This window comes from Falco punctatus (genome assembly GCF_963210335.1).
Source record: "Falco punctatus genome assembly, chromosome: 2".
Lineage (NCBI taxonomy): Eukaryota > Metazoa > Chordata > Aves > Falconiformes > Falconidae > Falco > Falco punctatus.
In genome coordinates this window covers 101,119,838-101,145,473 of record NC_137581.1, presented here as the reverse complement: position 1 = coordinate 101,145,473, position 25,636 = coordinate 101,119,838, and the positions used below count along the sequence as shown (strand labels likewise).

At 40.1% G+C, this 25,636-nt stretch overlaps 1 protein-coding gene across 6 annotated transcripts in view; it reads right to left on the bottom strand.

Annotated features, from left to right (window-relative positions):
• Positions 1–25,636, bottom strand: part of GRIK1 (glutamate ionotropic receptor kainate type subunit 1) — a 174,534-nt gene that overhangs the window by 71,641 nt on the left and 77,257 nt on the right. For all 6 annotated transcript variants that reach the window (XR_013926211.1, XM_080376540.1, XM_080376538.1 and 3 more), the window contains exons 2-3: positions 9,749–9,916; positions 7,075–7,332 (exon numbers count right to left, since the gene is read on the bottom strand). Coding sequence is in view for 5 of the 6 variants with exons in the window: in XM_080376540.1 (XP_080232666.1) it covers positions 7,075–7,332; positions 9,749–9,916 (426 nt within the window). In the remaining variant the exon portion in view is untranslated. The remainder of the gene's footprint in view (positions 1–7,074; positions 7,333–9,748; positions 9,917–25,636) is intronic.

Sequence of the window (25,636 nt, the reverse complement as noted above, 5' to 3'; positions counted from 1 at the left end):
TACCCTGAGTGGCACCTACCAGTAATTATTCTAAAAAACCAGCCATATGTCTCTCATTGCCCTCATTTCAGCACACATTGCAATACCCCAGAGGAGAAGCCTTACATTTTTCTTATCATCGACTTAGAGACAAAAAGCATGAAGGCACAGTGACTTGCATAAATTCACTCAGCAAGTCTGAGATCTTATAAAGAACTGAAATATTTTGAGATCTAGCTCTACGTATGTAAACAAAAGAACATGATCTCTCAGACCGTGTCTTCGGCTGGTACAGATTTACATGGTTTATTTGAAGTCAGTGGAGCTCAACCAGTTGAAGATTTCTCCAAGTATTTAAACACAGTGCAATTCCACTAGCTAATTCAGCACTCCTATGTAATTTGTACTGCCTCCAAAACCTAAGTATGATAGTTAAGAGTTCTTTGAGGTGTGTGATTACAGTCTCTTTCTCATTATCCATGAATGTAATTTACCCACAAAAGCTCGTGATCTCCTGCTGAGTCAAAGTAAAAGGCTGCCTTTAACAATATGCATAAAGAGAGAGAATGCAGGCAAGAAGCACTTCTTGAACAAAAATCAAACAAATTATTAATATGAAACTCCTCCTGGGAGCAAGTGTGTATTTGTCTTCTGCGTGAATGTTCTTGATTGAATGGTCCAATGGTATGTATAAGGCAAGATGAAGCATCCGTATTTCTTCTGAGGTTAGCGAGTGATTGCTATGTCGAGGACTGCCAGCTTTCACTCAAGTACGGGCAATGTGTTTTGAAAAAACTAATCTTTCCCTCTGCCTGTAGTTGCTGGGTCTGTTCTTTGCAGGTTTTCAAGTATCAACAACCAATATAGAATATTAAGCATTATGAGTATTCAAATGTAAATTGCTGCACGCGCTGTGAGATCGGAGCCTGGCTGCAAGCCAGCTGGTGTAAATATGAAACGATCTGAGCTCATTATTATGAGAACAGGGCACATGCTTCCAACATTGACTAACAAGTAGGGGAGTTTATGTAATCTGGCTGTAAAGCCATAGCTTGGTTGTACCGTGCACTCAAGTGTTCAGCCCTTGACTGCAGTGTCTTGGCCACTATGATGAATGGCAACTCTAAGAGGGAAAACTGGGATTTGAGAGGAAGAGCCCAGCATGCAGGGAATCTTGCATCTTATCAACAGCCTCAGAGTGAGTACTGTTGTTTCCCGTTCCAGCAACAAATAGTACTTAAGCACAAGTGTAGTGAGGAGCAGAAGAAAAGGATTTGCCTACCCACCTCCATCTCCTTTCTGGGGGAAGGAAAACGCTGTGTGCCATAAACTATATCAGTCACATGAGACTTGGACCTTGCACTTCCCATCGCCTCCTACTGCTACATGAAGTGAAGGTAAAGCCCAGCTATAGTGCACTGAAGAAGCCAAAGAAGCAGTGAAAAGGACTGCAGTTATTTTTCTGGAGGCCCAGACAAAAGCCTGAATCAGCTGACTGCCAGCGTAATTAGTAGCACAGGGGAATAACCATCAGTGCTCTCCTTCCTCTTCCTCCTGCTCAACAAATCCAGACCCCTGGGCATGATACCACCCTGTCTGGATTTGTGAAGTGGTTAGTTTGACTCCTGGGGGGATGGGAAGGCCTGGGCAAATGCAGTGCTTAGGGCAGTCACCCTTCTCTGGCTTGGTGAGACCATCTGGAGCTCGGCCTCCAACAGGCAGGAGGCACCACGGACTGCCCGTGAAGTTGAGAAGGACGTAGTAGCCAAGCTGGGAATGGCTCAGAAGTGACATATCCTGGGCATCAGTCCCCTCTCTGCAAAGTGAGCGATGTGGCCTGAACAGCAATGCAGGACTGCACTGGAGCAGCAACTTGGGTAGGGAAGGTGTTGTAGAGTCCGGCCAGGTGGAAGCGTGGTGGCTGAGCGTGAACTGTGAGGGGCCTGGAGACAGTCTTGGCCAGTACTATTGAAAGGAAAGGCTCAAGTTAGGGATTTGAAACAAAACCTACAAGGATGGAAAGCAGGCTTGTTTCACTAACTTTCTTGGCCTACTGTCTGCCATTCTGCTGCCTTTTACCCAGACTTGTAAAGACTTTCCCTTTTTCCTTCAGAAACGGGGTTGGGCATTTTCTGTATGGTTAAGGAAGTATCTTGTGGTCTCTAACCTTGATGGATGCAGTAAGCTTTGGGGTTGGATTTCCAACTTCAGATAGTCGTTTAAAAAAGACAAATAGTATCCTCTGACACTTGAGTAAAATGTTAAAATAAGTGAAAGTCTTTGAATATTTCATATCATTTTGCGATGTCTCAAACTACTGCAACTTCTATGTGACAAATTTAGGAGTTCAATCATGACTAACAAGCACAATGTTCCAACAGGCAAATAATCATACACATTGGCAGTAAGGGTGGCAGTGTGTGTTGGAAGAAAGTGTTCACCCCCCCAGTTACACCCCTTTTTTTTTTTAATTAATAAAATGTATATGTAATTCAGCCAGACTCAAACCTGAGGAAAGCTTTTACTGCTTTGTGAGAAAGCACTCCTTTTTTTTTTTTTTTAGAAAGCTGGGTTAGGGTTAGCAAATTTAGTTGTCTCTTGTAACCACAAGTTTAAAGAAAGCAACTTTGGTAAGAACTCAAATTCTGCCCCATGCAAACTAATTGAACTGATTTGATGAAAAGATCTGGTTCCCCTGAGCCTTAAACAAATGCTGGGAGAGCAGGCTAACAAGTCGGGAAAGTCAAGGATTCTTGCAGAGAATGAGAAATTTGATGTAGTTCCCCTTCTCAGCACCTGGTAGGTTAAAGTTATTGAATTCAGGGAAGATAAATCAAAAGCAGTCTCAAACATGCACTGAAGGCAGTGTCACTCCCTTTGCTTGAGCTGTTGATAACTGAGGCAAAGTCATGTGTCTGTTACAGATCAATGTGCCAAATAACAAACTGCAGAAGTGGGATATCAGAAGGGATCTATTACAAACCACTAAACCCAGAGAACAGTATGTCTGCACAGTTCTAGCATGTGGAAAGATAAACCATAATTTATGGTACCTAAGTTTGGGAAATGCATCTTCAATGTATCATGCAGTCTCTCGCAAGGCTTTGTTAGATTGTCTTTAAACTTCAGGAGACAAGTTTTTACCTTAGACAAAGGCATTGCACTTGATATAAACAAACTCTTTCTTAACACCTTGATGAAAAATAAAGAGGAATTAATAATCAGAATGAAGACTGGTTATGGCCTGGGGACTCCGAACATAACATGGATTACACTTAATATGGAAAAAAGGAGCACAGTCTCTACCTGAAAAATAAACACATTTGCTTAGGAGTCTTTTTTTCTTTTTTTTTTGTTTTTTCCCCTAGCACTGGAAAGCTATAGGCTTTAATAAGTGGGATGAGATGTTTAAATACATATTTACTCTATAGCCAGAAGCCATTAATTTACTATCAAGAAAGATGACCTTGGCTGAAAGTCCATCTTTTGATGGCAGATTAAGGACAGCAACGAGAAATGAAAACCGGCTGCAGTGTGCTTTATCATTCTTATTTATACTGAAGTCTAAAGACAAGAGGGAAAAATTCTGATCAGCTCAGGAAACATGAAGAAATTTTACAAATGTATTTCAGGAACAAAATACAAGGTACTGTAGGTCCCTTTGGAGGAGATGGTAAAGTAGGTTAACATGGTGCATGCGGTACCATTTAACATGCTACTTGATAAGAAGCAGGATGAGTAAGCACTTCTTATTCCAAATGTAATTTTCAACACTATTGGTTGCAGGTTTTCTAGACCTGCTTATATAAAATTTGTGTAACATTGACAGTCCTACAGACTCCGCTCAGTAGGTTACTAACATTCAACAACTAATGTGATAAATATTGGAACCCTGAATGAGTTCTAGAAGATTGGAAGAAAGTGCTAATGTTTCATCAATATCAGGAGGGGTATGTGAGATAACATAGAATGACTTATCCCAGTAAGCATTGGAGCAGCTATGAGTAAACCTCATGTGGTGGTAAAGTGCTGAAAAATGAAAACTTGGGATTATACTTAAGAGAGATGCTACGGTATCAAGGGAAGACAGCTCTGTATCACACAATGCCTTTGGTGTTACAAGTTCTGTTAACACAGGCAGCTTCCCACATGTGAAGCACTTGTCCCTGGGAGGTGTCCATCTTCATATATCGTACAACCTGCTCATGAAAAATGTGGGACTATAAAATAATCATTTGCCAGATCTCAAAAAGCAGATGTCAGTGAGAAAGCCTTATTAAACAGCAGAGGTCTGGGAAGGCCAGTGCTAAGCCGTTCAGATGTCTGTAGTGCTCTTGTCTCTGCATGCACTCCAAAATCATTGACTGGAAAAAAGTTATGGCTGAAAAACATTTGGATGACAAAAACTGGCAGCATGGTAAATAGTGTTTGAGATAAGGAGGGTATGTGCAAGTGATTTGGATCATCTGGAAATATGAGCACCCCCAGATGAACGGGGTTTTTTAATGTTGCTCAGTCTAGACTTGTAACTGTGTTTCCGCTGATGGCTGTGTCCATGCAGCAGTGCAAACCGTAACTACAGGAGGTGGGCAAATGCAGCTTGGCAGACTGGCACAGTATGTGGCCTCTGTGCTGGAGCTGGCCAGGATGGCACACAGGCTTGGAGCAGTGGTGTAGGGTGAAGCATGAAAGGAGGATTTTCCACAATTAAAACTACAAAATAGACTCAACCTGGAGCAGGACTAATCTCACCCTGAATAATTTGGGTATGGATCATTGGAAAGTCACTGTTACAGCTACGAGTTCATTGTTTGTTTAGGAATGAAGCTGCTCTTCACATACAAGAAAAAAAATTATTGTTAGTATAGTTTTCCTTCTTGCTGTGTAACTGTCAAACCTAAGAGATGAAAAAGAGCTTGAGCTAAATGGCATCACTCTGATCCAAAATCCAAAGGCTATTTATATAGATCAAAGTTGATCTGTTTACTTTTCTGACTCCAAGTTAATAAGATGATTGATGATTAATTTACTTTGTAAATATATTTGCAAATTAAGTCCTTTAATATCAGTCATTTTTGTAACTGAACTTGTACACAGCACTTACTGCTTTAGAATGATAATTTGATAATAGGGTAGGCTGAAAAAGACCTCTATTTTGAGTGTATTTTGGTGTACAGTGCAAGGAGTCCAGCAAAAATCCTGCTGGGCTAGACCATCGTAATGGAAATGAAGGAAGACAGCTGCAGTAAGCCCAGACTAAGTTGTTCTTTCTCTTCTACCTCATCCCTTTGGTGTCCTTTCTGAGTCCAACGTGAGCAGAACATTGGCACTGAGACCTGCCTCTTGGATCAGGGACGAAACGTGTTTCTTTTGTGCTGTTGACAGTGCAGAAAGAAGTTCAACATTTTTAGCCTTAAAATTGAGGTTTGGCTTTTTTTTTTTTTTTTTTTTTTTTTTTAAGCAGGATTCTGTCTTTCAGACGTGTTTTTACAATATGATTTTAAAAGGCATGATTATTTTTTTTTATACTCCCTTTAAAGGCTTAGGCAGATGCTGAGCTCATGCCTTACCCAGGTTTGTTTTATGCCATTATCAAAGAATAAATTATAATATTCCTTGCACATCTGTAGGGTTCTAGAAGCTGTTATACTTCTGTGGGAAATGGGAAGAGAAAGGGGAATGCAAGTCTCAGAGTGGGTCTGACAGTGAAGTGCTTAATTTCCACCAATGACCACTAATGTACAACAGGTTTTTCCAGAAATGCTGTTTTTCAGTACAGTTCAGCTACATCTTTACCATAGAAAGATAGTGTTGAAGGATGGTGATGAGAGTTTACAGTGGAATAACTGTTAGCGTAAATCTTATTTAGTTGGCTTTATTTTCTTCATCTCTGCAGATATGTCTCCAAGATAATATTTTCTGCTGCTTAGAATGTGCCCTTACCTGTAACTTTGTGCCCTGCAAAAAAAAGACCATTGGAAGGTCTTGCTTAGCATGTCCTGTGTTGTTTTTAATGGTTTGTTTACATTCAAGCCTTTTCTTGTGAAGCCAGATTATGGATCCTTAATCCATGACTAAATCTACGCTGTAGGAGAGATTATATTCTCTGCAGTCATGCTTGGAATAATTTTTGATGTGTAATCCTGACAGACTGGGCTCCTTCTGAGAGCAGTTTAGGTACACAGCTCTCTCAATGGCCAGAGCAGCAAATGCATTTCTCAGAAACAGTATCTTCCCACTCCAGTGAGGGAAATGATGCTGCCTGAAAAATTCTTGGCTGTTGGTACAATCTATGACAACAGGGGTAGATGTGTAACACCTAGACAGGTGAAGACATGCAACAGTGGCTTGGACTTCCTTATAACATCAACACTCTTCCACGGTCTCTGTGGATTAAAAAAGAAAAGGCTCAGTCTCTCACAAGCCTTTAAATCACTTGTTCCAAGAAATGAGTTAATAATTAACTTTGTTGGTTGTTGTTCCGTGAATAAAAAGGGATGTGTTACAGATAGCGGTTGTCTGTGAGATGTCGCCGGACAGCTATGACTGCTGTGTGCCCCAGGGGAGGTTCTTGTCAGAAACAATGAATGATCTTCTCTAAGTGAAGAGTCCCAGGCTGGAAACATTTAGGTGAATTGCAACTTTCAGATTTAGTCTTTGGCACCCAGCTGACAAGTTGCTTGACTGTTTCTGAGACAGTTTCAAGGAACAAGGTAGCGTCTACGTTAAAAATGCTGCTGCTTGAACACTGGGGTTTTAGATACGTCCCTTATAAGATCAACCCCTCATTGAGAGGGAAAATCCCTTAATCATCCTCACACTAGAATATTTATTGGTTTGAAGCCATGCTGAAGCAAAACATGATTGAGTATTCAGAATCCAGGAGCTACCTTCTAGTGACTTCTTAAGGTCTGATGAAGTGAACAGCTTTCCAAAAGCCTCAGGAGCAGAAGGATAGCTGCACCTTACAAGATTTTTTTCTTCTATATTCTGGGGAAAATGGCTGAACTGTCACAGGCCATCTCTCTCACAGAATTTATTCATACATGCACATTAATAGAAGTACGTGACCTGCAGTGCACCCATACTACTTACCTGTGCTGTCTTCATATACTACTGTTACTATTTTCCAGTTGTAGTATAGTACAAGATCCAAAACTGCTCTGCTGATGGCTGCATAGTCTGGATAGAGGTTGATATAAAAAGCATCTTTGTTATCCACCGTAGGGTGCTTCCACCGGGTCTGAATATGTGGGACTTCAAGTGCATTGCAGATGGACTGCACTGCGCTGACAGAGGAGCTGTGGGAAGGTCCAAACAGAGCAGCGACACCAAGCGCGAGCTGGTCGCATGCTAAGGGGGAGAGGAAGGGAGAGGAAGATGCTGTTAGCTGGCAAAAGCAAGTAACTTGTATGATATTTACTGAGATATTTACTGAGATTACCTGTGCTCCATCCACCCCCATTGCAAGTGGGAATGGGTAACCATGTTGCTCCCAAACCCACTGAGACATTGGCAAATGGTTCCCGAAAATGGCTTTACTGATTAGCATTCTATCCTAGAACCTGCTTGCTACAAATAAAAATTGAAGCAACTTCTCTGCTCATTACCTTCATGTCACATTGATTCCTAAATCGCCTTTCTCAAAATGGCATTATCCTGGAGAAACCAGGAACTTTCTGGCTATGGGCTTGCCAAAGGGATGTCACAGGAATTAAGTTTCATGGCACCATGTCAGGAAATATGTTCATGAAGTCACAACAGACACGATACGGATTTCCTCCATGACTGGTAAGCTTCTACCAATGTGAGTTGCTTTAATTTCAGGCTACAGAAGGAATATAAACAGTAAAGGGCACCGTGATTCATGGTGCTCCATAATCTGTGTTTACAAAACAGGCAGTAAAGCCTAAAGCTCTCAGTAATGACACAGGGAAATAAAGAACCAACACACACTGACATTTTAGTGCCTTTCCAAATCAGTCAAATGCTAGTACCAGCAAAGGTTTCTTTCTCCTCCTGCCTATATTTCAGCCAAAAGAATCCCTTCTGTAGGTCTTTTAACATATTTTTTTTTCCCCCTCCTGTATCTTTTCAGGCTAACAGACAGAAGATGAAGTAATACTAATTGTTTTTGTCCATTAGTAAAATCTAGTGCAAATATTTCTAATAAGCTTTATCAATAAGAACAAAGCCCTGCACGGAGTTGCAATGCTGTACTCTTTGTAAGGTAGTTCTTTGTGGGAAACTTAGAAATGACTGCGATTGGTTGAAATACTAAGTACAGAAATGCCCACAATGACCTGAGATTTTTTAAATTAATATTTACCTCTCTGATAGTAATAGAATATAACAGAAAATCAATTATTTTCTGTTTTCAGTCTACAAATGAGTATTATATAGACAGCATAAAATGCACAGGCTTTCAAGGTTTAATTCAGAAGCCTTCCAAAAGGATCACAGATTTTAATGTGCAAATGGCATCAATAATATCAATAATTCATGATGAGAAGAAATTACTACTGTCTGCATGGATTCCTTGCATGTAGATTTAAAAAAATATTTATAATGAACTCCTTGCTAGAGATTAAATGGAGAAGGTACTTTCACAGTAGTCACAGAAGAGATTCCCAATCTACAGGAAATCTAAAACCCAGTCTCAGTGTGGATTATATGGATTTTATATCCACCTTACTTGATCTTTTTGATAGCGTATAGATCCAGCATATATCTGATACTTGAGAATGCAACAAACAATTTAAAGCTATATTTTATGTTCTTTGAAAGCATTCTTTTTTCCCCCAGTCTTTAATAAGAAACTAATGTACCACAAGGATAATCTAGTAACTTAGATGTTTGAAAGGCGAGGGCTCACCAGCATTCTAGCATGACTCGTGATGTGAAGTATGTTTATTTTCTAGCCTTCAGTTGCCTTACAGCAGACACATCTTTTGCCTTATAGCAGGCATATCTTGTACCATTTACAGTGACAGATGTTATAGTGAACTGCAAAGCGACTTACTGGGTCTTTCTCGAGACTTGTTTGAGATTGTGTGCACACCATATAATTCCAGCAACTAGACTGCTGCATATAATTTTTATCAAACTTCAAGGCTGTCTCCTAGAGGTGAGGGAATACACGGTGTTTAAAGAAATCTGACTTCCCCACCTCCCTTTTTTGTTTTGGGCTGCAAGTAAATTAGGTGCAAGTAAATTGGACCATAATTTTCCCTCTGAGAAAAATCAAAGAATAGGCAAAAAAATTCCAAACTTGCCCACTCCAATTCTTACAGTTGGTTATAACAAAGAAAGTTGATTCTGTCTCTAAGCCACTAAAGCATTGATGTTTCAAGACAGGGAGACTACTGGCTTCTATTCTTTAAAGTACGGTATAAATAATCTGTTATGGATAAAGGATATCAGTGTGTGTGTGCTAATTATGGGCTGTGACATCCCACTGTGTTCCCTGTTAGTCTGTGATCATTTTCTGCGGAATTCCAGGTGGCAAATCTATTTTTTGGAAAGAAAAATGGGTTGGACTTGCCACCTTCCATCTGAGGCTCTTAGCATGCAGACAGGATGTAGGTGTTTTATCAGCAACTAGATGACAAGTCCAAGCCCAGCTTCATTCTCAGTTCAAAGTACTTTGAAACATGAATTTTGTGTTGCTGTTTATATACACATTACAATCGGAGCAAAAAAGGAGACCAGGCTGGGGAAAGGTAGTATAGAACATGTACGTTACCAACACAGTAATTGAGATAATTACCTCTTCTTGAGGCTTCAAAACTATCAAAAAGGTTAATTCTCTGGATGTCATAGGTTAATGTGGTGTTAGGCATCAGTGTTCTGTTTCTATTAATGTTGGTGACTGCAAACTTGAAAGCCAATTCTTCAATATTAACAGGTTCATTTTCCACAGTTTCGAATATCCCTCCTGTTGAAACAGAGATAAATGAGAAGCATTATTCACCTCTCCATCAATGTACATAAAAAGAGAAAAATAAATTATGAGCAATAATAATCTGAGTGTTCATAAAGGAAAACAGTTAAAATCACTGTTAAAAGCACTACAGAAAAAGCATATTGGATCATTAGTTTTTATCTACAATGTCACTGTAGGTTAATTCAATATTATGAATGCTGCTTAGACAAACATCTGTGAAAGACGATGCACGTTTATTATTCAGTCTTTTCAAAATAAAATTTTTAAATGCTTGTGAAAACTTCTATCAGGTTCCTAACTAATTAAAGTAGTAATATTCCTAGGTCTTGTCCCTCCTGGTCCAATCTAATCTATGTTTGGAGATGAAAATTGGATGTGTTGGAGATGCTTTCTGAAGCGTTACTGTAAATCTTGGCAGTACAAGATCCACATTCAGAAGTGACTTAGGAGCTTGAGTAGAAACGGACTGAAGGTTTCCACTTGAGGTCTGTGTCTTAGTAGGACTTTGGATTTTTATAAACCTTAGGCAATATTGTTGGTCATTTCTCAGTTTTCTAAGGGACAGGTGAATATTTTTACCTTTTCAAGGCTTGCTGCTAAATGAACTAAACTTGTTGATATAGAACACAGCTGAGCCACCCACTGCTCCCACAAAAGATTTCACCTCTGTGCCAAAGTGTTGAGTGATTTCTCCAGTGGTGTAGTGTCTACTAGCACCATCACAACACTGGTTTGAAAGTCTCCTTGCAAGAACAAGTGCTGGATCTAGCAGAGTCGCTCTCAACTTCCTGCCATTCCTCCAGACTCTTCTTCCAACATCTGTTTTGAACTATTTGAACCAAGAGGTGTCACAACCCATTCAGTGCAATTCCAGCCGGGCAGCTGCTCTTTGAGTACTGTTCAATTTGTGAGAACGCATTTTCTACCTTTTAAAGTGAAATTTTATGTACTTCTTGCTCTTTTTTAAGACAACTGAGGTGAGTCTGAGCTTTTCTTTAACATGGAAGCAAGTTTTCCAAATGAAGACCTGTAAATAACCGATCTGAATTTTGGAAGGATAATGAAATTCTTTGGCACAGATATTCTGAGATGGGGAGGGTGGCTGTGTTTCTAGTCAACAGGCTGTCCCACTTATGCTAGGATGTCTACTCCCTCTAGCCTCTAGAGACTTTATTATGCCAACAACACATTCAGACTGTCTAGGAGCCCTGGGATTTGATGAATGCATAACAAACACAGCTAATTTGACAAAAAATAGCTCCTTTAAACAGCAATCTCCAGCTTCAGTACTTGATTTTGCAAGTATAATTTACTCATTTAGTACAAGTCACTAGAGAATACTCTGAATCTCTCAGTTACATATTTTCACATTTCCCCATGTCAAATTTGAGCCCAAGATATCGCTTTATATTTTCTGAGCATCAGAATGTATTCAGCTAATGTGCTGCAATCTCTTGCAATTTTGATGTCACCAGTATAGGAATAGTGCAGTCATTAGCTGACAATCAGGAAATGGGAACACAGTGGAATTAAAACCTGTTTCGAATTTTAACTCAGCAATGAAAACACTGGAGGCTATCAAACCCAAGTTGGCAATGTAATCTCTAGCTACTCTTGAATACGCAGCATTATATTATCTCTCACAACCATATATAACAATACCTTAACGTGACTTCAGCAATTTGCCAACTTAAACAATTCTCTTGTTCACTATATGTATTTCTCATTTACTATACGCATACATTAGAATCTTCAGGACTTTCTTATTTTTCTTTCTTTTTGTCATAAAACACACAAGTGATTACAGGAGACCACGACACACAGAAATAGCTGGAAAAAGTTTAAGTTTGCTTTGGAACCAAATGTAAAACCTCAAGTGGAATGTGAAGAGCCAGAAGGACCAGATTTGCAGACTATAGGATCACCAGAAGGAAAAAAAAAACTAAAGTCTGTTCTTTCAGATCCTATAATTCCTCATCCTAATGACAATACCAACAATTTTATTAGTTTTCTGGTTAAAAAAAAAATTTGCTCTCCCTCCTTTCACCTCAGGAAGACAAGTATTTTCAGTTATCTATAATGCCAGTTTGGTTTTGGACCAGCAAGACACAACCGTTGTATTCTGCTTGGACCCCTACTAGAATTATCAGAACATTGTTTCATAAGGCAAGGCAGATGTCACTGAGTAGAATGGATAGCCTGAGAGAGCTATTTGATGACCGGGTGACCACCATCCCTCCCCGCTTCCAATAGGATGAGTCTTTTACCATTTGATCTTGGCAAAAAATCAAAAAATCTTTCCATCTTGGAAATCTTTATTGTTCTTTGCCTGTATTACTTTCTACCTTTTTTTTTTTTTTTTTTTAATTCAAACAACACCTTTGAGGTAACCTTCATATCTTAATGTACAAAAGCACTTTCTCCTTCTAGGACTAGAACTTTTTTCAGACCTCTAATCCGTTGCCTATTAAATAGACATTAATTTTAATTGATGTATTTATACTTGATTAGCAGAATTTTGCAGAATTTGTGCTTGGTCTCCTTTAAAAAAGAGCAAAAGCTCACAGGGCAGAGGGAAAGAGTGGAAGGAAAGGAGGAGTGAGGGAAAGAGTGAGAGTTTTGCATGGATGCATTTCCTAAGCAAACTAATCAAAACTGCATATGTACTAACATATATACTTCAAATGTATTCAGATAGGTCTTTCAGAAAAAGTCAGCTGTGTAATCAGCATGTTGGTACCCCTTCAAAATATTTTCTGGGTTCCTTTTGCACTCGTCAACATAGCAGTACAGCACTTGCAGAAAGCTTTGTTACATGGTTTTATTTGCTGCTGAGATACCCTGGACAAGGGTCCCATAAGAATGGGACAGATAATCCAGAGGTTCATAATTGTAGGCAGGGAATTTTGTTCAGTTGAATAGGAGACGCTGAACAGGGTGCCATTTAGAGTCTCTGAAAGCTGATGCCCCCCCTCTCTGCTAGGATAGGGAAGTTCTGAGACCTCAAAAGTCATCCTTCCAAGTCACTATATGTTTACTTGAATGACAACAGAAAAATCAAATCTGTTGGGACCTATGTGTGTAAAAAAGTTGAACCAGTCTATAAATTTGCATCACGAACAAGCCAGCTGTTACATGCTGTAGTGTTTTCATCCATGTATCCTTAATGAAACCTAGCAATTTAGTAAATAGTTTATCTTCTTCCATGTTCTGCCGATGACTGACAGTCAAGCTTAGAATTTATTGTAAGGTCCAGGTTAAAAGAGAAATAGCAGAGTAAGTGACAAGTTTAATGAAGAACCAGTTTGTCAGATGATTCATTTAAATAAAGTAATTACTGAACAACATTTTAAAAACAAATTAACCACAGGTTTCTACCAGGGAAGGAAAAAAATCAATGGTAACTCAAGATATAAATGATGCTCCAGAAATGAGACTATTATTGCTAAGCCCAAAAGCAAGCACTGTCCTTCAAGGTAGGCTGCTGGTAGCACACACAAAACTTAAATTTTAGGGTCCTCCCTTTCACCTTCTTCCCAGTTACTCAGCCAGACAGTGAGTCCATTGCAGCAGCTTTGGCTGACCAAACGCTGCTCAGTCCTGGTCAGCATCAGACCTGACCTTTCTTCTGCCCAGGCACTAAGTCTGTCCCCATGATGGGTGGGATTGGCCACCTGAGTCAGCAGAGAGCTGACCACCTAAAACCAGGTGAGTGCCAGAGCTACAGGGGTTGCTCTGCTTCACAAGGATGTCAGCCTCTCCCAGACGATGTCTGCCCAGGCACAGAAGAGGAGCAATGCCAGATATGGGCCACCTGATCCTATTGCATGCAGGGAGTAACTCTACACCAGCCACATGGAGGACATCAGTAGAACCCAGCATTCATGTTCACTTAACCAGTAATCCTGCTTCAGTGCACGTGTGTGAGGAAATCTTTCACTTTCAGCATTTACTTCATAAAGTGATGTCTATGAGGATGAAGCAAAAAAGCACTAGCTGCCCCTACTTTGAATTTAGCTGTGCAAAGTAAGAGGAAAATGACTAAGCTAAGGTGGCTCTGAGAGAAATGAAGGGTGAGCCACCTGAGTGACTGCTCTTCAGCCAGGAGCAAGGGATGGGAGCCAAACTGACAAGTATGACAAAGCATCAGCCCCATTCATCCTCTGAAGATAAAAAAAATCTACAGCAAGTAAAATGTCAAAAATATAAAAGCGCACCTCAGTAGGCACACCTTAAAAAGCAGCTCCAGTCCTTCTGAGTGAGCAAAATGTTTCCATTTAAAGGGGTCATCACGGACTAAGAGAGTTTTAGAAAAGGTCATGGCTGAATCAATTTCCATACCTCTCAATGGGTCTCAACATTTTGCTTCAAGACAAGGCAGAGAGCAAAAGCTTGTTATTGAAAAAAATCTCTATCCCTTTTTCAAAACTGGTCATAAACAGCAACAGCTCAAAATTTTTGACCTTTCTGATGGCAGTTATCGACCTGTCTCCCTGAGCTTCTTTGGTCAGGTTTCCTCAACACAAAATATCTCACTAACATATTTCAGTCCTAATACAGCAGATGTAGCATATATTTTAGTTGCATATATGTAGAATTGCCTGGGTAGCCTTGAAGGAATTTGTATGATTTCAGTCAGTGGTATCACTTTAATGCTTTCAAAGTAAAATGCTAACTTTTCAAGACACTTTTAGACACTTTATCCTGCTTGCAGAGAGATTGTCTTTACTTACTCCACAGCAAATGTAAGAACAGCATCATCCTGCATTGGGGATTTTTTGTTCTTTGTTACTTTCTATTAAAATACTACAGAAAGCCAGGTGAAACGGAGGTAGGCTTACAGGGAAAGACAGTACCGATAGCCTGCAAAACAGAGCTGTGAAATTGCCATGCTTTTCTAGGGTGGTCTGTATTTCCTTCTGACACCTGAAAGAGAAAAAATGTGTTCTGCTCTTAAGCCAGCCTAAGGCCCCATGGTCACCACAGACATGCCAAAAAAAGCAGTTTTTCAAATGCAAGTCTTGCTCTGGGACACTCCTATGTTCGTTATCTTGGTGGATATATTTCCCAATTAAATTTGTTAGAAGTCTCTCCAGCTCGCTGGTGGCAGTGCAAAGCAGCTCTATGGCAGGTCCGTGTCCATGTTTACACACCGGACCAGCAGTCAGCCTTCCTCTCATGCCGGGATTCCACTGTGTACCAGCTATCAACTATCCAGATGGGGACTTTCTATGGTTTACTGCTTCTTCCAGTTAAGGATAAACCCCTGTTTCTACATGGTTGGTGTCCAGGTTTCCTTTCCTCGCTCGAAGGATCTCCTAGTTTCATAGCCCAGACATAAGATGTGCACCTTCTCGTCAGCCTGGGGAGGTGTTTGTTGCACAGGATGACACATTGAATAAGTAATGTGGAAGCATTAGGCCCGCTGAATGCCACTGCTCCATCACTGAAGCTCTGAGCCACCAACAGCTTTCAAAGGCAATCCAGGGCCATGACATGCAGGAGATTTGCTAGCAGGATTTCCAGAAACATCTGAACATCTGTCTCCTGGAGGGATTTATGCTGTGAGACGTCTCCCCTCCTTTCCGCAGCACCATCTGAACACCAGGAGGTCCATGAGACCTCATTAAAACCCACCTGTCAGTCACTGAAGGGAAATGAGAGTTAAAATCCTAATGACTGTGCAGCTACGTGCCACTGGTTTCCCGAAAGAGTAGCTGTTGCTGATGCCAAGTTAATGTAGCAGATTCATAAAGCCAAATTAACATGCAGTTTGCCCTTGCTCTCTCTCGATATAGATATGGCCGCACACCACTCTGTTGCCGGGATGGCTACGGACTCACACGTGCTTCTGAAGCTCAGTGAGGGTGGCAGGGTGATAGGGGTAGACCTGCCAGCTCAAAAATGAACAGGACAGAGCAAAACAGTGCTTATGAAGATTTTTTCTTGAGATAATGTCCACTTACAGAGTTAAAGAGCATGCCACTTGCTATTGGAAACCCCCTCCAAGCATATTTTTTTTCCATCCTCCTTGCCTCTTACCAGAGGACATATTCTCCTGTGCCACAAGGTGTTCGACTGAGAGCCAGTGCAAGTGCACTCATTACAGAGCTAAGTCTGGGCATTCATCTTACTGGAAAAAAATAATCAAATGAGTTATTATCTAGAGGCTTACCTTTAGCAGACAGTTTAACAAGATCTTTCTTTCTAAAGTTAGCTCACCGACTATGTCCAGATTTTTAGTCCAGACATTTGCTATTATCTCTAATTCATACATGACATATAAAATACTGTTATATGTGTGTGTCTGTGTGTGTGTGTGTGTGTTGAAAAAAAAAAAAAAAGTTTCCCAGGAAGAATCACTAGTGATCACAATCCTATAACCCATAGTAATTGCATTTTACATTTACAAATCCAGGCTGAAGTGGGTTTACTCCCCTAGGTTTTTTGTGGAATTAGATGCATGGGGTTTGCATTTGGCTCACAGATCGCAAACTGAATGCATTAGCGCTCTTTGCACGGGTGAATTTAGCCTTGCAACAGGGACCTCTGAGTTAGGCAGCTATTATCATCCTCATTTTACAGACACTGAAACTGAGAGCTTGAGTGACTTTCCTGCCATCACTCCCTCTTCAATCTGTTCAAAAGCTGTTTTGGAAACCTTCCATACATTGTGGTCTGTTTCAGCCCGTTCCTGCCCTTTTTCAAGCCCCTGTCCATACCTCAGCATTCACCATCTTTGCATTCACCCAGCCTGGTTCCTGTCCACCGTGTCTTCGATTTTACTCCTCATTGCTACACCCTGCCGAATGTCACTGCTGTTTCATCACCTATGTCCTATGCCAGATCCTAGGGCTGGATCATTTTCCCTCTGTAACTCATCATCTGTCCGTGGGCTCCTCCTTTTAGGATGCACTTCAAACAAAACTCGAAGCCATACCTTTGCTGATTCTACACACTACCCTCATTGTTTTCAGCCATCAGATTCTAAGATAAAAGAAGAGACAGTGGAAACAGAAAGGCAAATATCCCACTTTGGTACTCACCTGGATTTTCTGCTTCCCTTACCCCCATCTCTGCATTATTTTGTTTTGCTGTCTCTGTAGATTGCAAGCTTCTCCAGTTTGCAAGATAAATATGCAACCAAAGAGAATCATTTGGAGTGGGGCTGGCTTTGGGGAGTTGGGGTGATGGTTACATTTTCCTTTCCGTGACTGCATGGTAGGACTGGGAAACTAAAACCTGGGACAGGTTCATGACCTGAAACCTGACAAAGAAAGAAGGAAGGGGTGCAACCTAAGTGTCAAATTCAGCAAATGTGAGGATTGTTTTTTTTAAGATTAGGTTTGTTTATAGAAAGGTCACTGACTCTTTGATAAATTGAGTATCTCCTAGGTTCAAAACTGCACATCTGAAATCCACCTCTGGGCTTGTGTTTAAGATGTGATTGTACTCCAGTTGCTTTTGGGAAGATTTTGCTCTCAGCTTTAAAAAGAGGCAAGATACAGTTTGTCAGTCTTTGCAGTCTGATTCAAAATTTGCTTGATTTAGACTGAACTCTCACAGGGACTCAGCCTTTCTGTTATTTTCATGCAACATGGTTAGTGCTTAATTATACCGCAATGAAACTGGTAGAAATCACATTTCGGTTTCAGCCCTTGTGCAGACAGGTGCAAGGTCTGTGACTGCCGAAGAGCTGCAGCCCCTTATACCAGGTCTGAATACATAACTCACAGCAAACAAGACACAGTTAAAGATTGAAATGAAGAGCACGAAAGAAGGAAAAGATCTTAAATAGAAACTGTTAAAGCATTTCTCTATCTGAAACATTCTCTATGAGAACCAGGGCCGGTTTTCATAATTATCTGCACTCTAGCAAGGTACTGCATTCAGCAATGCTTTTATCCTTTGGAAAGCAGAGGGATAAAAATATGTATGTGTACATATATAAAAAGTTGAGCTTATTAAGATACAAAGATCTGCCTTTTCCAATGGGATTTGTTTCAGTTCAGTTTGTGAGTTTGGAGATATTTCCCAAAGGCTCAATTGGCATGATTCATGTTATAGAATTTCAAAGTAATGAAAAATTTCATTTCTTAAAGGGGAAAAAATAAAAATGGTTGACCTGATTTAGGTATCCCTTGCAATACAGTGACAGTACCAGCTGGAAACTAAAGGATCGTTGTAGAGATGCAAACTCTTTATTTGATAGAAATTTTTAAAACTATTGTCTTGCTGCCTTTATTGTTTTCACTTGATGGAGGGGCTAGGTAGGAAGTACTGAAAATGCAGAATAATACATATTTATATTGTTTGCTGTTCTTCCCCCCACATAACCATATCTACTTGGGCAAACTATCTATCCTGCATTGCAGCATTAATTTCAAACAAGACAAAATCAGGAAAGGGAGAAAACTGGTTCTAATCACCCAGTTACACAGGCAACGCTGGGTCCCATCATGCGGTATTTCTGGCCATGCAACAAGGAGGAGGCAATAGGAATTGTTTCCCTTCTCTTCTTGGAGCTAGAATCAGGCAGATGAGCCTTGCAGAACCCAGGGTTAGATTTTGAACGAGATGTTTCCTCCAGGAGCAGGGAGGGTACTGGCCTTTTCCCTCTGCCCATGCATATGATGCGGCCCACCTTGCAGAGCATGGCTCGTGTGCCATTCTTTCAAAAGTACATGGCATATCCAGCCTCCACCTCCAACATACCCACATTTTAATCAGGATGTGTGGTACAAACAGAGCTGCTTTGTTCAGAGCTCCCCAGTAACCCAGTGAAACAGGGCAGTGTCACGAGATGCGCTTGCAGCCGCGCAGCAAGTAAGCCCTCGCCCAATGCAGGTCCTGTGCTAAATGCTCCAGATGAGTGTTTTGGCTCAGTGTGAGCGCTGCCAAAATGCTTGCAAGAATAGTTAGGAGTATGAAGTAATAAAGCCATTCTTTTAGTTAATGAGATGATCTTGGTGCATGTGTTTGTTAACCAGGCATTGGCTGCAAGTCTGTGGCCAGATCCACGCACAGCCCCATGCCTTGCGCTGTAATCCTCCTGCTTTATATAATTTCTGTGAAAAAAATGCTCCAGAACTCTGCAGAAAGAGTGGTTTAATTCCCCTTTTTTTAAGGCTCCCATCAAAAATGTAACAAGCTTTTAAACCTCCCTCCCTGTCACTTTTGTTCAGAAGAAATAAGACTTCACTGAAGGAGATAAATGTTTCTACTGATTTCAATAGGTTTTGATCAAATTCTCTCATGCCTGAGCATTTCTCCCACCATGCTGTAACAACTTAAATAGTCCCACTGGAAAAGAAACTTAATCTCTGGCGTCTTTTTAGATCTTTCAGAACACTCCTTCACAGATGTTTTTCCCACATATTTGTCTGAGTCAGAGGATTTCCCTCTGAGACATCCAGACATCTTGACATACTAATTGCTGATCATGTGCTGGACTACAAGGTCCTTCTGAAAATGGAAAGGGATGGAAAGGCAACACCAAAGTAGAGAGGAAGGAACAATCACAGGTAAAGCTCAATGTTTGTATCAAGGAGTAAAAGAAGGGAAAAAGAATTTCACAGAAATGAAAAGTACATGAGGAGAATGGAAAGCAAACTGGTTGAATGGAGACCAGAAGACTGATGGCATTCAGCTACAGAACCTGCTGGAAGTTTTATTTACTGATTGTACCTGGTTCCCTCTCAAAACTATTAGATTGCTTAAAAATATGGTAAGATTTGTTGCAGAAACAAAGTATTTGTACCTTACAATTGAGGAAACCTTGAAACAAACCGAGCGATAGAGACCCTATCTAGAAGAACAGCAAGGAAAATGGAATCCAGAAGGGTTTTGCCACCTGCTTTTATGTAGACATGTGGTTGAAACAGGAGGTATATCTGTGCAAAAAGTGCTTTACCACCTTCCTTTGCAGTGGTTACGAGATATTACACTTTACAGAAAGTAGCAATCAATAGAGTATGTGCAGCCATTTTACATTTTTTCCTGCACTATGACAGCAGATCACCCATAGAAAGATGTACAGACTCATTTGACTGAAGTTCTGAAAAGGTTACTGTGGAGAGCTATCCTGAGGTGTCAGAATAGCCTTACTATAAAGCTATTGTGAGTTTGCATATGCAACGAAACTACTTCAAAATTAGCCATTTTTCTCAAGCTGTTAGATGGAAATAGAAAGACATTTAAAAATCCTAGGCTATACTCCGAAACGTACGTTATTCAGTAAACAGTATTTTTAATGCATAAACATCAGGGTTATATCTTTAAAAATTATACACTCTTTCTTTTTGTGAGGGCCCATTAAGCACTATTATCTGTAAGATGCTTAGGAACATAAGGTCTTTATTAAAGCTGAAGAAATCTGAGCTTATCCTGAAAAAGCATGGATAAACTCAGATCACAGACTAACCAAAAGTACATCATTTCCAGAAAGGAGGTGGTGGTGGAAGGTGGTTAAAATTGGTAGGGGAGGCATTTCAAACTTTAGTCAATCACTCTTTTCTTTCTGAAACCCAGCTGTTACAACTCCTCCCAAGGCAATGGTACCTACTCAGTCTGGAAATGATTGACATGGGGAACGCCAAGAAGCCCACTGCTAGCAAGCAACAGCAGAGATCTTAATTTACAGATTACTATGGACACTTTGCCTGTTTTAGCATGCAAAACACAGTATCCTAATCAAGAGTTTAAGCACTAAGGATACAAAGATTACATTAGCTTTGGTTGTCATGCACTACGCATGAAGTAATAGTGAATTCTGACTTTGCTTCCCTTCTAATATGCAACAGTTGTTTATGGTGGGTTCCTCTGAGTCTGAAGTTGGTCCTCTCGCTCTGGAGAAAAGGCTTAAAATCATTCAGCTAAAATGGAGAGGACTTCACCTGTGACCATTATGACCCTTCCTTCTTCCACGGTGGCTGGAGCTCTTCACTAATCCTGCCAAAGTCTCAGCTCAGGGCTGGAGCCTCTGCCCTGCTGCTACAGGCAGTAAATGCAGGCAGTGGGGTAGGACTAGCAAGAAAACAAGAAACCTGCTTTAGTTCTGCTGTACTTATCCTTCTCATTGGAGGGGAAAATGAGGCCTCTCATACCTTTTTTTTTTGTTTGTTATGGCAATATGAGAGACTTGTGTAGCACAGGACAGCAAACGACCAGGGACTAGGACAGTGCCCTGAGGTACATGCGCCCTCTCTCCAGCCTTACCAGTGAATGCCAGTCTGTACTCAAAAAAACTTTCTCAACAAAATGGTGACGGTATGGATCTGTTTCTGTGAAAAGCATAATAAAAATTTCCGTGACAAATTTGAGCCCAGGACCTGTGTGGTTTTCCAATGCCTCTCTCCTGCATGATGCAACATGTTCTGTACTCTTAACACCAAGCAATTGAATCAAAAATCTTCCTGATTCAGCCTCAAAAGTACACCAGAGACAACACCTGGGAACTTCTTAGCACCTTCCTCCACTGTCCACACCTCTAACTCTGGGAGACACAGCCCCCAGCAGAGCACAGAGGAAAGGGATCAGTGCGGGGAAGCTGCTGTTCCCCACTCCTCCTCCCTCAGCATCACCTTTCACTCACACCTTCTCGATATGCAGCCCCAGCCTGGCTGCCTTTCTTCTCCTCAGGTCTGCTCAGCTTCATTTAGATGCAAATTGGGTTTGGCCCAACAGCCATTTAAATACGGCTGTTACTGAAATACGTCGAGCCAAGTGTGCTTCAGTCCTCATCAGACTGAAATGATGGCATTTCTTGTAACATCTCAGCAAAGGGGAACATCAGCTATGTTTTATAGCTATTAAATAAAGGTGGATGCTCAGAACCCAGAAGACGTGCATTAATAAAACATAGCCAGCTTGACATACTGCTTGCTGAGCTTGTCTTGGCTTACAGGGGAACTATGTAACATGTCTATTAGGAGAAGATTATTCTGTGGAAGAAGCCTTTGAATTCCTCTGACGAAAAAAAAGCAAAGCAAAAAAAAAAAAACCAAAAAGGTAAGGACCGACACCCTGCATAGCCCCTTTGTGTATAGAGTATGTTCATGCGGCAGCTAACCTAGTGGGAGATTTTCCCAAGCATCTTTTACTGCTTCTGTGCACAGCTGAGCCTGTTGCAACATGACAGAAAGACTCGCAGACTTCTAGGAGTGACAAAATACAGGTAAGAGTGCCACAGGCCACTCAGATCATGTCAGGTCTGTAATTACAAAAGTATAAACCTGAAGTTTGAAACCAAAAATTTAAAAAAGACAGAAGTGATTTGATGGATTTTCATGCAAGTAAATACCCCCCTTTATCTTTTTTTTTCTTTTTTTTTTTTTAATAGAGGAAGGATATAAAACCAAATAATGTCAGGTTTCCCATTGGGTCAATTGTTTTGATTCTCCTGAAACTCCAAACATGCCATTGGCATGGGGTACTTTACTGACAGTTTGTAAGATGCAAGGAAATTGGCATGTTTTGCTCAGGATTGACCTATTATTTTTTAAATTTTATAGAATTATTTTTTTTTCTACACTGCTGGATTATTCAGTACCTCTCTGACTAGTATTGACATGGTTTCATCCTTAAATCCTCAAGTATCAAAAAGGAACACATAGAAAATGAGCTGGCATTTTTCTAAACAAAGTATTCTTTATATTGCAGCCTCAGCATAGCAGGTGCTTTAAAGAAAAAAACCACGATACATTTTCAGTCTTGGAAAGTATAATGTCTAAGTAGGCTCATCTAGGATTATGCTTTTAAGGGTGGGAGTTGCAATTTTGCAACTGATCCACTCTTACAAATAATGTTTAATCAGCATCTGCACTTTGAGCTGCCGTATTTCTTTATAATAATGATGGTTGGCTCTTGAAAAGACACTTAGTTGAGGTGCCTGCAATTTAAAGCTTTCTTGGTAATTATCAATCTGGAACATTTCTGTTCCTCAGTCTACTGAGGGCCATTTGTGCCTGAAAAATATCTTATTCACATCTACATTTGCAAATGTTAAAAGTAACAAGTGTAAACGGAATGCATCTGCACCTAATCACAACTTTACATGAAGTGTTAAATTATACAACTTCATTAGAAATTTGGAATGGGTACCCAAACAACTATAGGAACACTGTTTTCTTATAATGCTTCCCCCCGACCCTTGCCAAAAGAACATATATTCTTCAAAAACCCATATTCTACCAAGACTGATTTGAAAATACTTAGAATGCGCCGAGGAAACCAAGACTTCCCAGCAGTGTTAAACTGTCTGATGGAGAAGCATATGGTGTTGAAATTTGTATGCATAATGGGGCCTAAATTAAAGGGGATGTAAGAGCCTTAACTCCAGAAATTCTTGCTTTGAGGGAACTTTCCAGGTTGTATCATCACTTTTCTTAATGCTGAATATCCCTAAAGGTTCTTTGGAACCAAACTTTTCATCTGTACGTGAGTCAGGGGACTTGAGAGGCTCCTTCTCAAATCACTCCGAAAATCTGCAAAAGTGGTATCTTTTTGGTAAGCCCCTTTCATGCTGTTAGGAAAATTTCGGGATACTTGAGCCATCAATGTTATAACCAGACAAACCCCAAACATGAAATGTTTAACATTCGTATCTGGTGTGTACACAGAAATGTCTCTCACCAGCAATCAAACCCAGACTGAGGCATTCTAGTGGTGGGACTTACTACCCAATTCTCAGGGATGATTTCAGTATAAAACTGAGTAGGAAAGCCTATAGCAGCTATATCTGGTTTTCTTCTTTGTTTCTTCTACAGATTGTTTTTGCAGATAGCTCTTTTTTCTGCATTCCAAGAGCTACATGCAACAGACGTGATTTCTCTGAATGGGGTCTGTGAAAGTCTCATAATATTCTTACAAACAAAACAACCCCCCTCAAATGTGCATACATCCCTGCTTATCAGCAGTGTTAAGTGAGAATTCAAAATGTATCCTAGTTCATATCTGGTTGCAAATGAAATTATGGTAGCATGCCTGTACACAATGGTCCTTGGATTTTTACCGCAAACCAAGTCTGTTCTTGCATTAGCAAAGATTTCACCAGCAGTGGTTTGGCCAAAACAACATGACGATGTGCAAGTGCACTGGCCATTATGTTTCCTGTACAGAGATGTCATATGCAGGTAAACTTTACATTCCTGAAAAACTTGCTTGTTATGTGCAATGAGTATGTTAGCAGTTGTGCACACTTGCACAATGCACGCTTAAAATTACGCTGCACTGAAAATATACTTTTGGATTTTAGTTCTCTTTGGTTGTTTCATCCAACATTCTGTCTCTGCAGGATTATTTCATTCCTTTTTAATTTTTTTTTGTGTGTGTGATCTAGCCTTACCTGTTACAGGCAATCAATGTGACTGAAACCCAAGTCTTCCCACTGACTTGTCTGAACTATGGATCAAGCCCAAATTTTGCAAGAAATTTTTACAGGATGTGGTGCAGCATTAGATATTCCATCTCCTCATAGCTAAACACTCAGACAGCTTCAGTGGCAACAGCTGCATCAGGAATTATTAACACTAGTTAGAGATGTTAGTTATAAATACTAAATTATATTATATTTATACTTGGTTGTATTTATCATAGTTATTGATAAGAAAGTTAGACATGTACTTTTTTTTAAAAAAAGGCAGGAAAATTCGTGGAAAATTTTACAAGTGCTTTAAAACTGTGGCATAATATTAAATGAATAAGAAAAAAAAAATAAAGAAAGAAAAAGACAGTTCTCTAAGAAACTGACTACAATATTTCTGGGCTCCAGGAGGTGAATATCGGTGAACCAATCATTCCTCAGATTTTTAAAATATAAAAGCTGATGCTGTTAGGTATAGCTGTTATGCAGATATTTATTTTAGCCTTATAGATTCTTAGTCAGAATTTTCAATCAGAAGTCCATAAAATAACCTTGCCATGAAGAAAAAACTGTAATTACTCATAAATAGTACAGTGCATAAAGTACAGCTTTAATTCAATTAAATAATTACCTAATTTATGTAATAAATTATGGCCACAATGGACATAATTTCAATGTGTTACCATCAATCAGGAAGGAAAAGCGTAAATTTCAAAATAAAATTAAAAATTCAGCTCAGGAGACACTACATTGTTTTTCTGTGCTAAGTGACTCACTTCTCATTTCTGCATGTAAAATTTCCTATACATTGTGTTACTTTAAATTTTCTTGACATTTTATACATTTGAACAGGCTTATATTTTTTTGGAAGCTATATATTATGTCTTTTTTGAAGTGACACCAAGGCTAGTCTTCCCCTGAAAATCAAACAGAGCTTAATTCCTCGTGTCTACACATTTGGAAACCTCAGGGTGGATTACTGTAAAAAGACAATGGAGATTGTTTCAGGTTGCTGAAGCTGTTGCATTTTGTGGCTGTGGAAACTTGAGGAACAGAACTGCCTGAGCAACTGCACCAGTTTGTGTCAAGCACGAATTGCAGCTTTAAAAGAAATACTGGACTAGGGTTTTCAGATGCCCAAGGTCACTTAGGAAGGTCTTCTAAGGCGAATGAGACAGAGCTTGAGGAGAGCAGGGTATAAAAGAGTGGGTGACTAAAATGTCTTCTAAAGTGGGGCATCCTTGTCTTGCGGATTATTTTATAAACTCTTCAGATTCAGGCAGTCACTTGTAGGAAGAAAGAAAGCACGTCTCTCAGAGTATGCGATTCTTGTCCTCCTGATGTAAAGG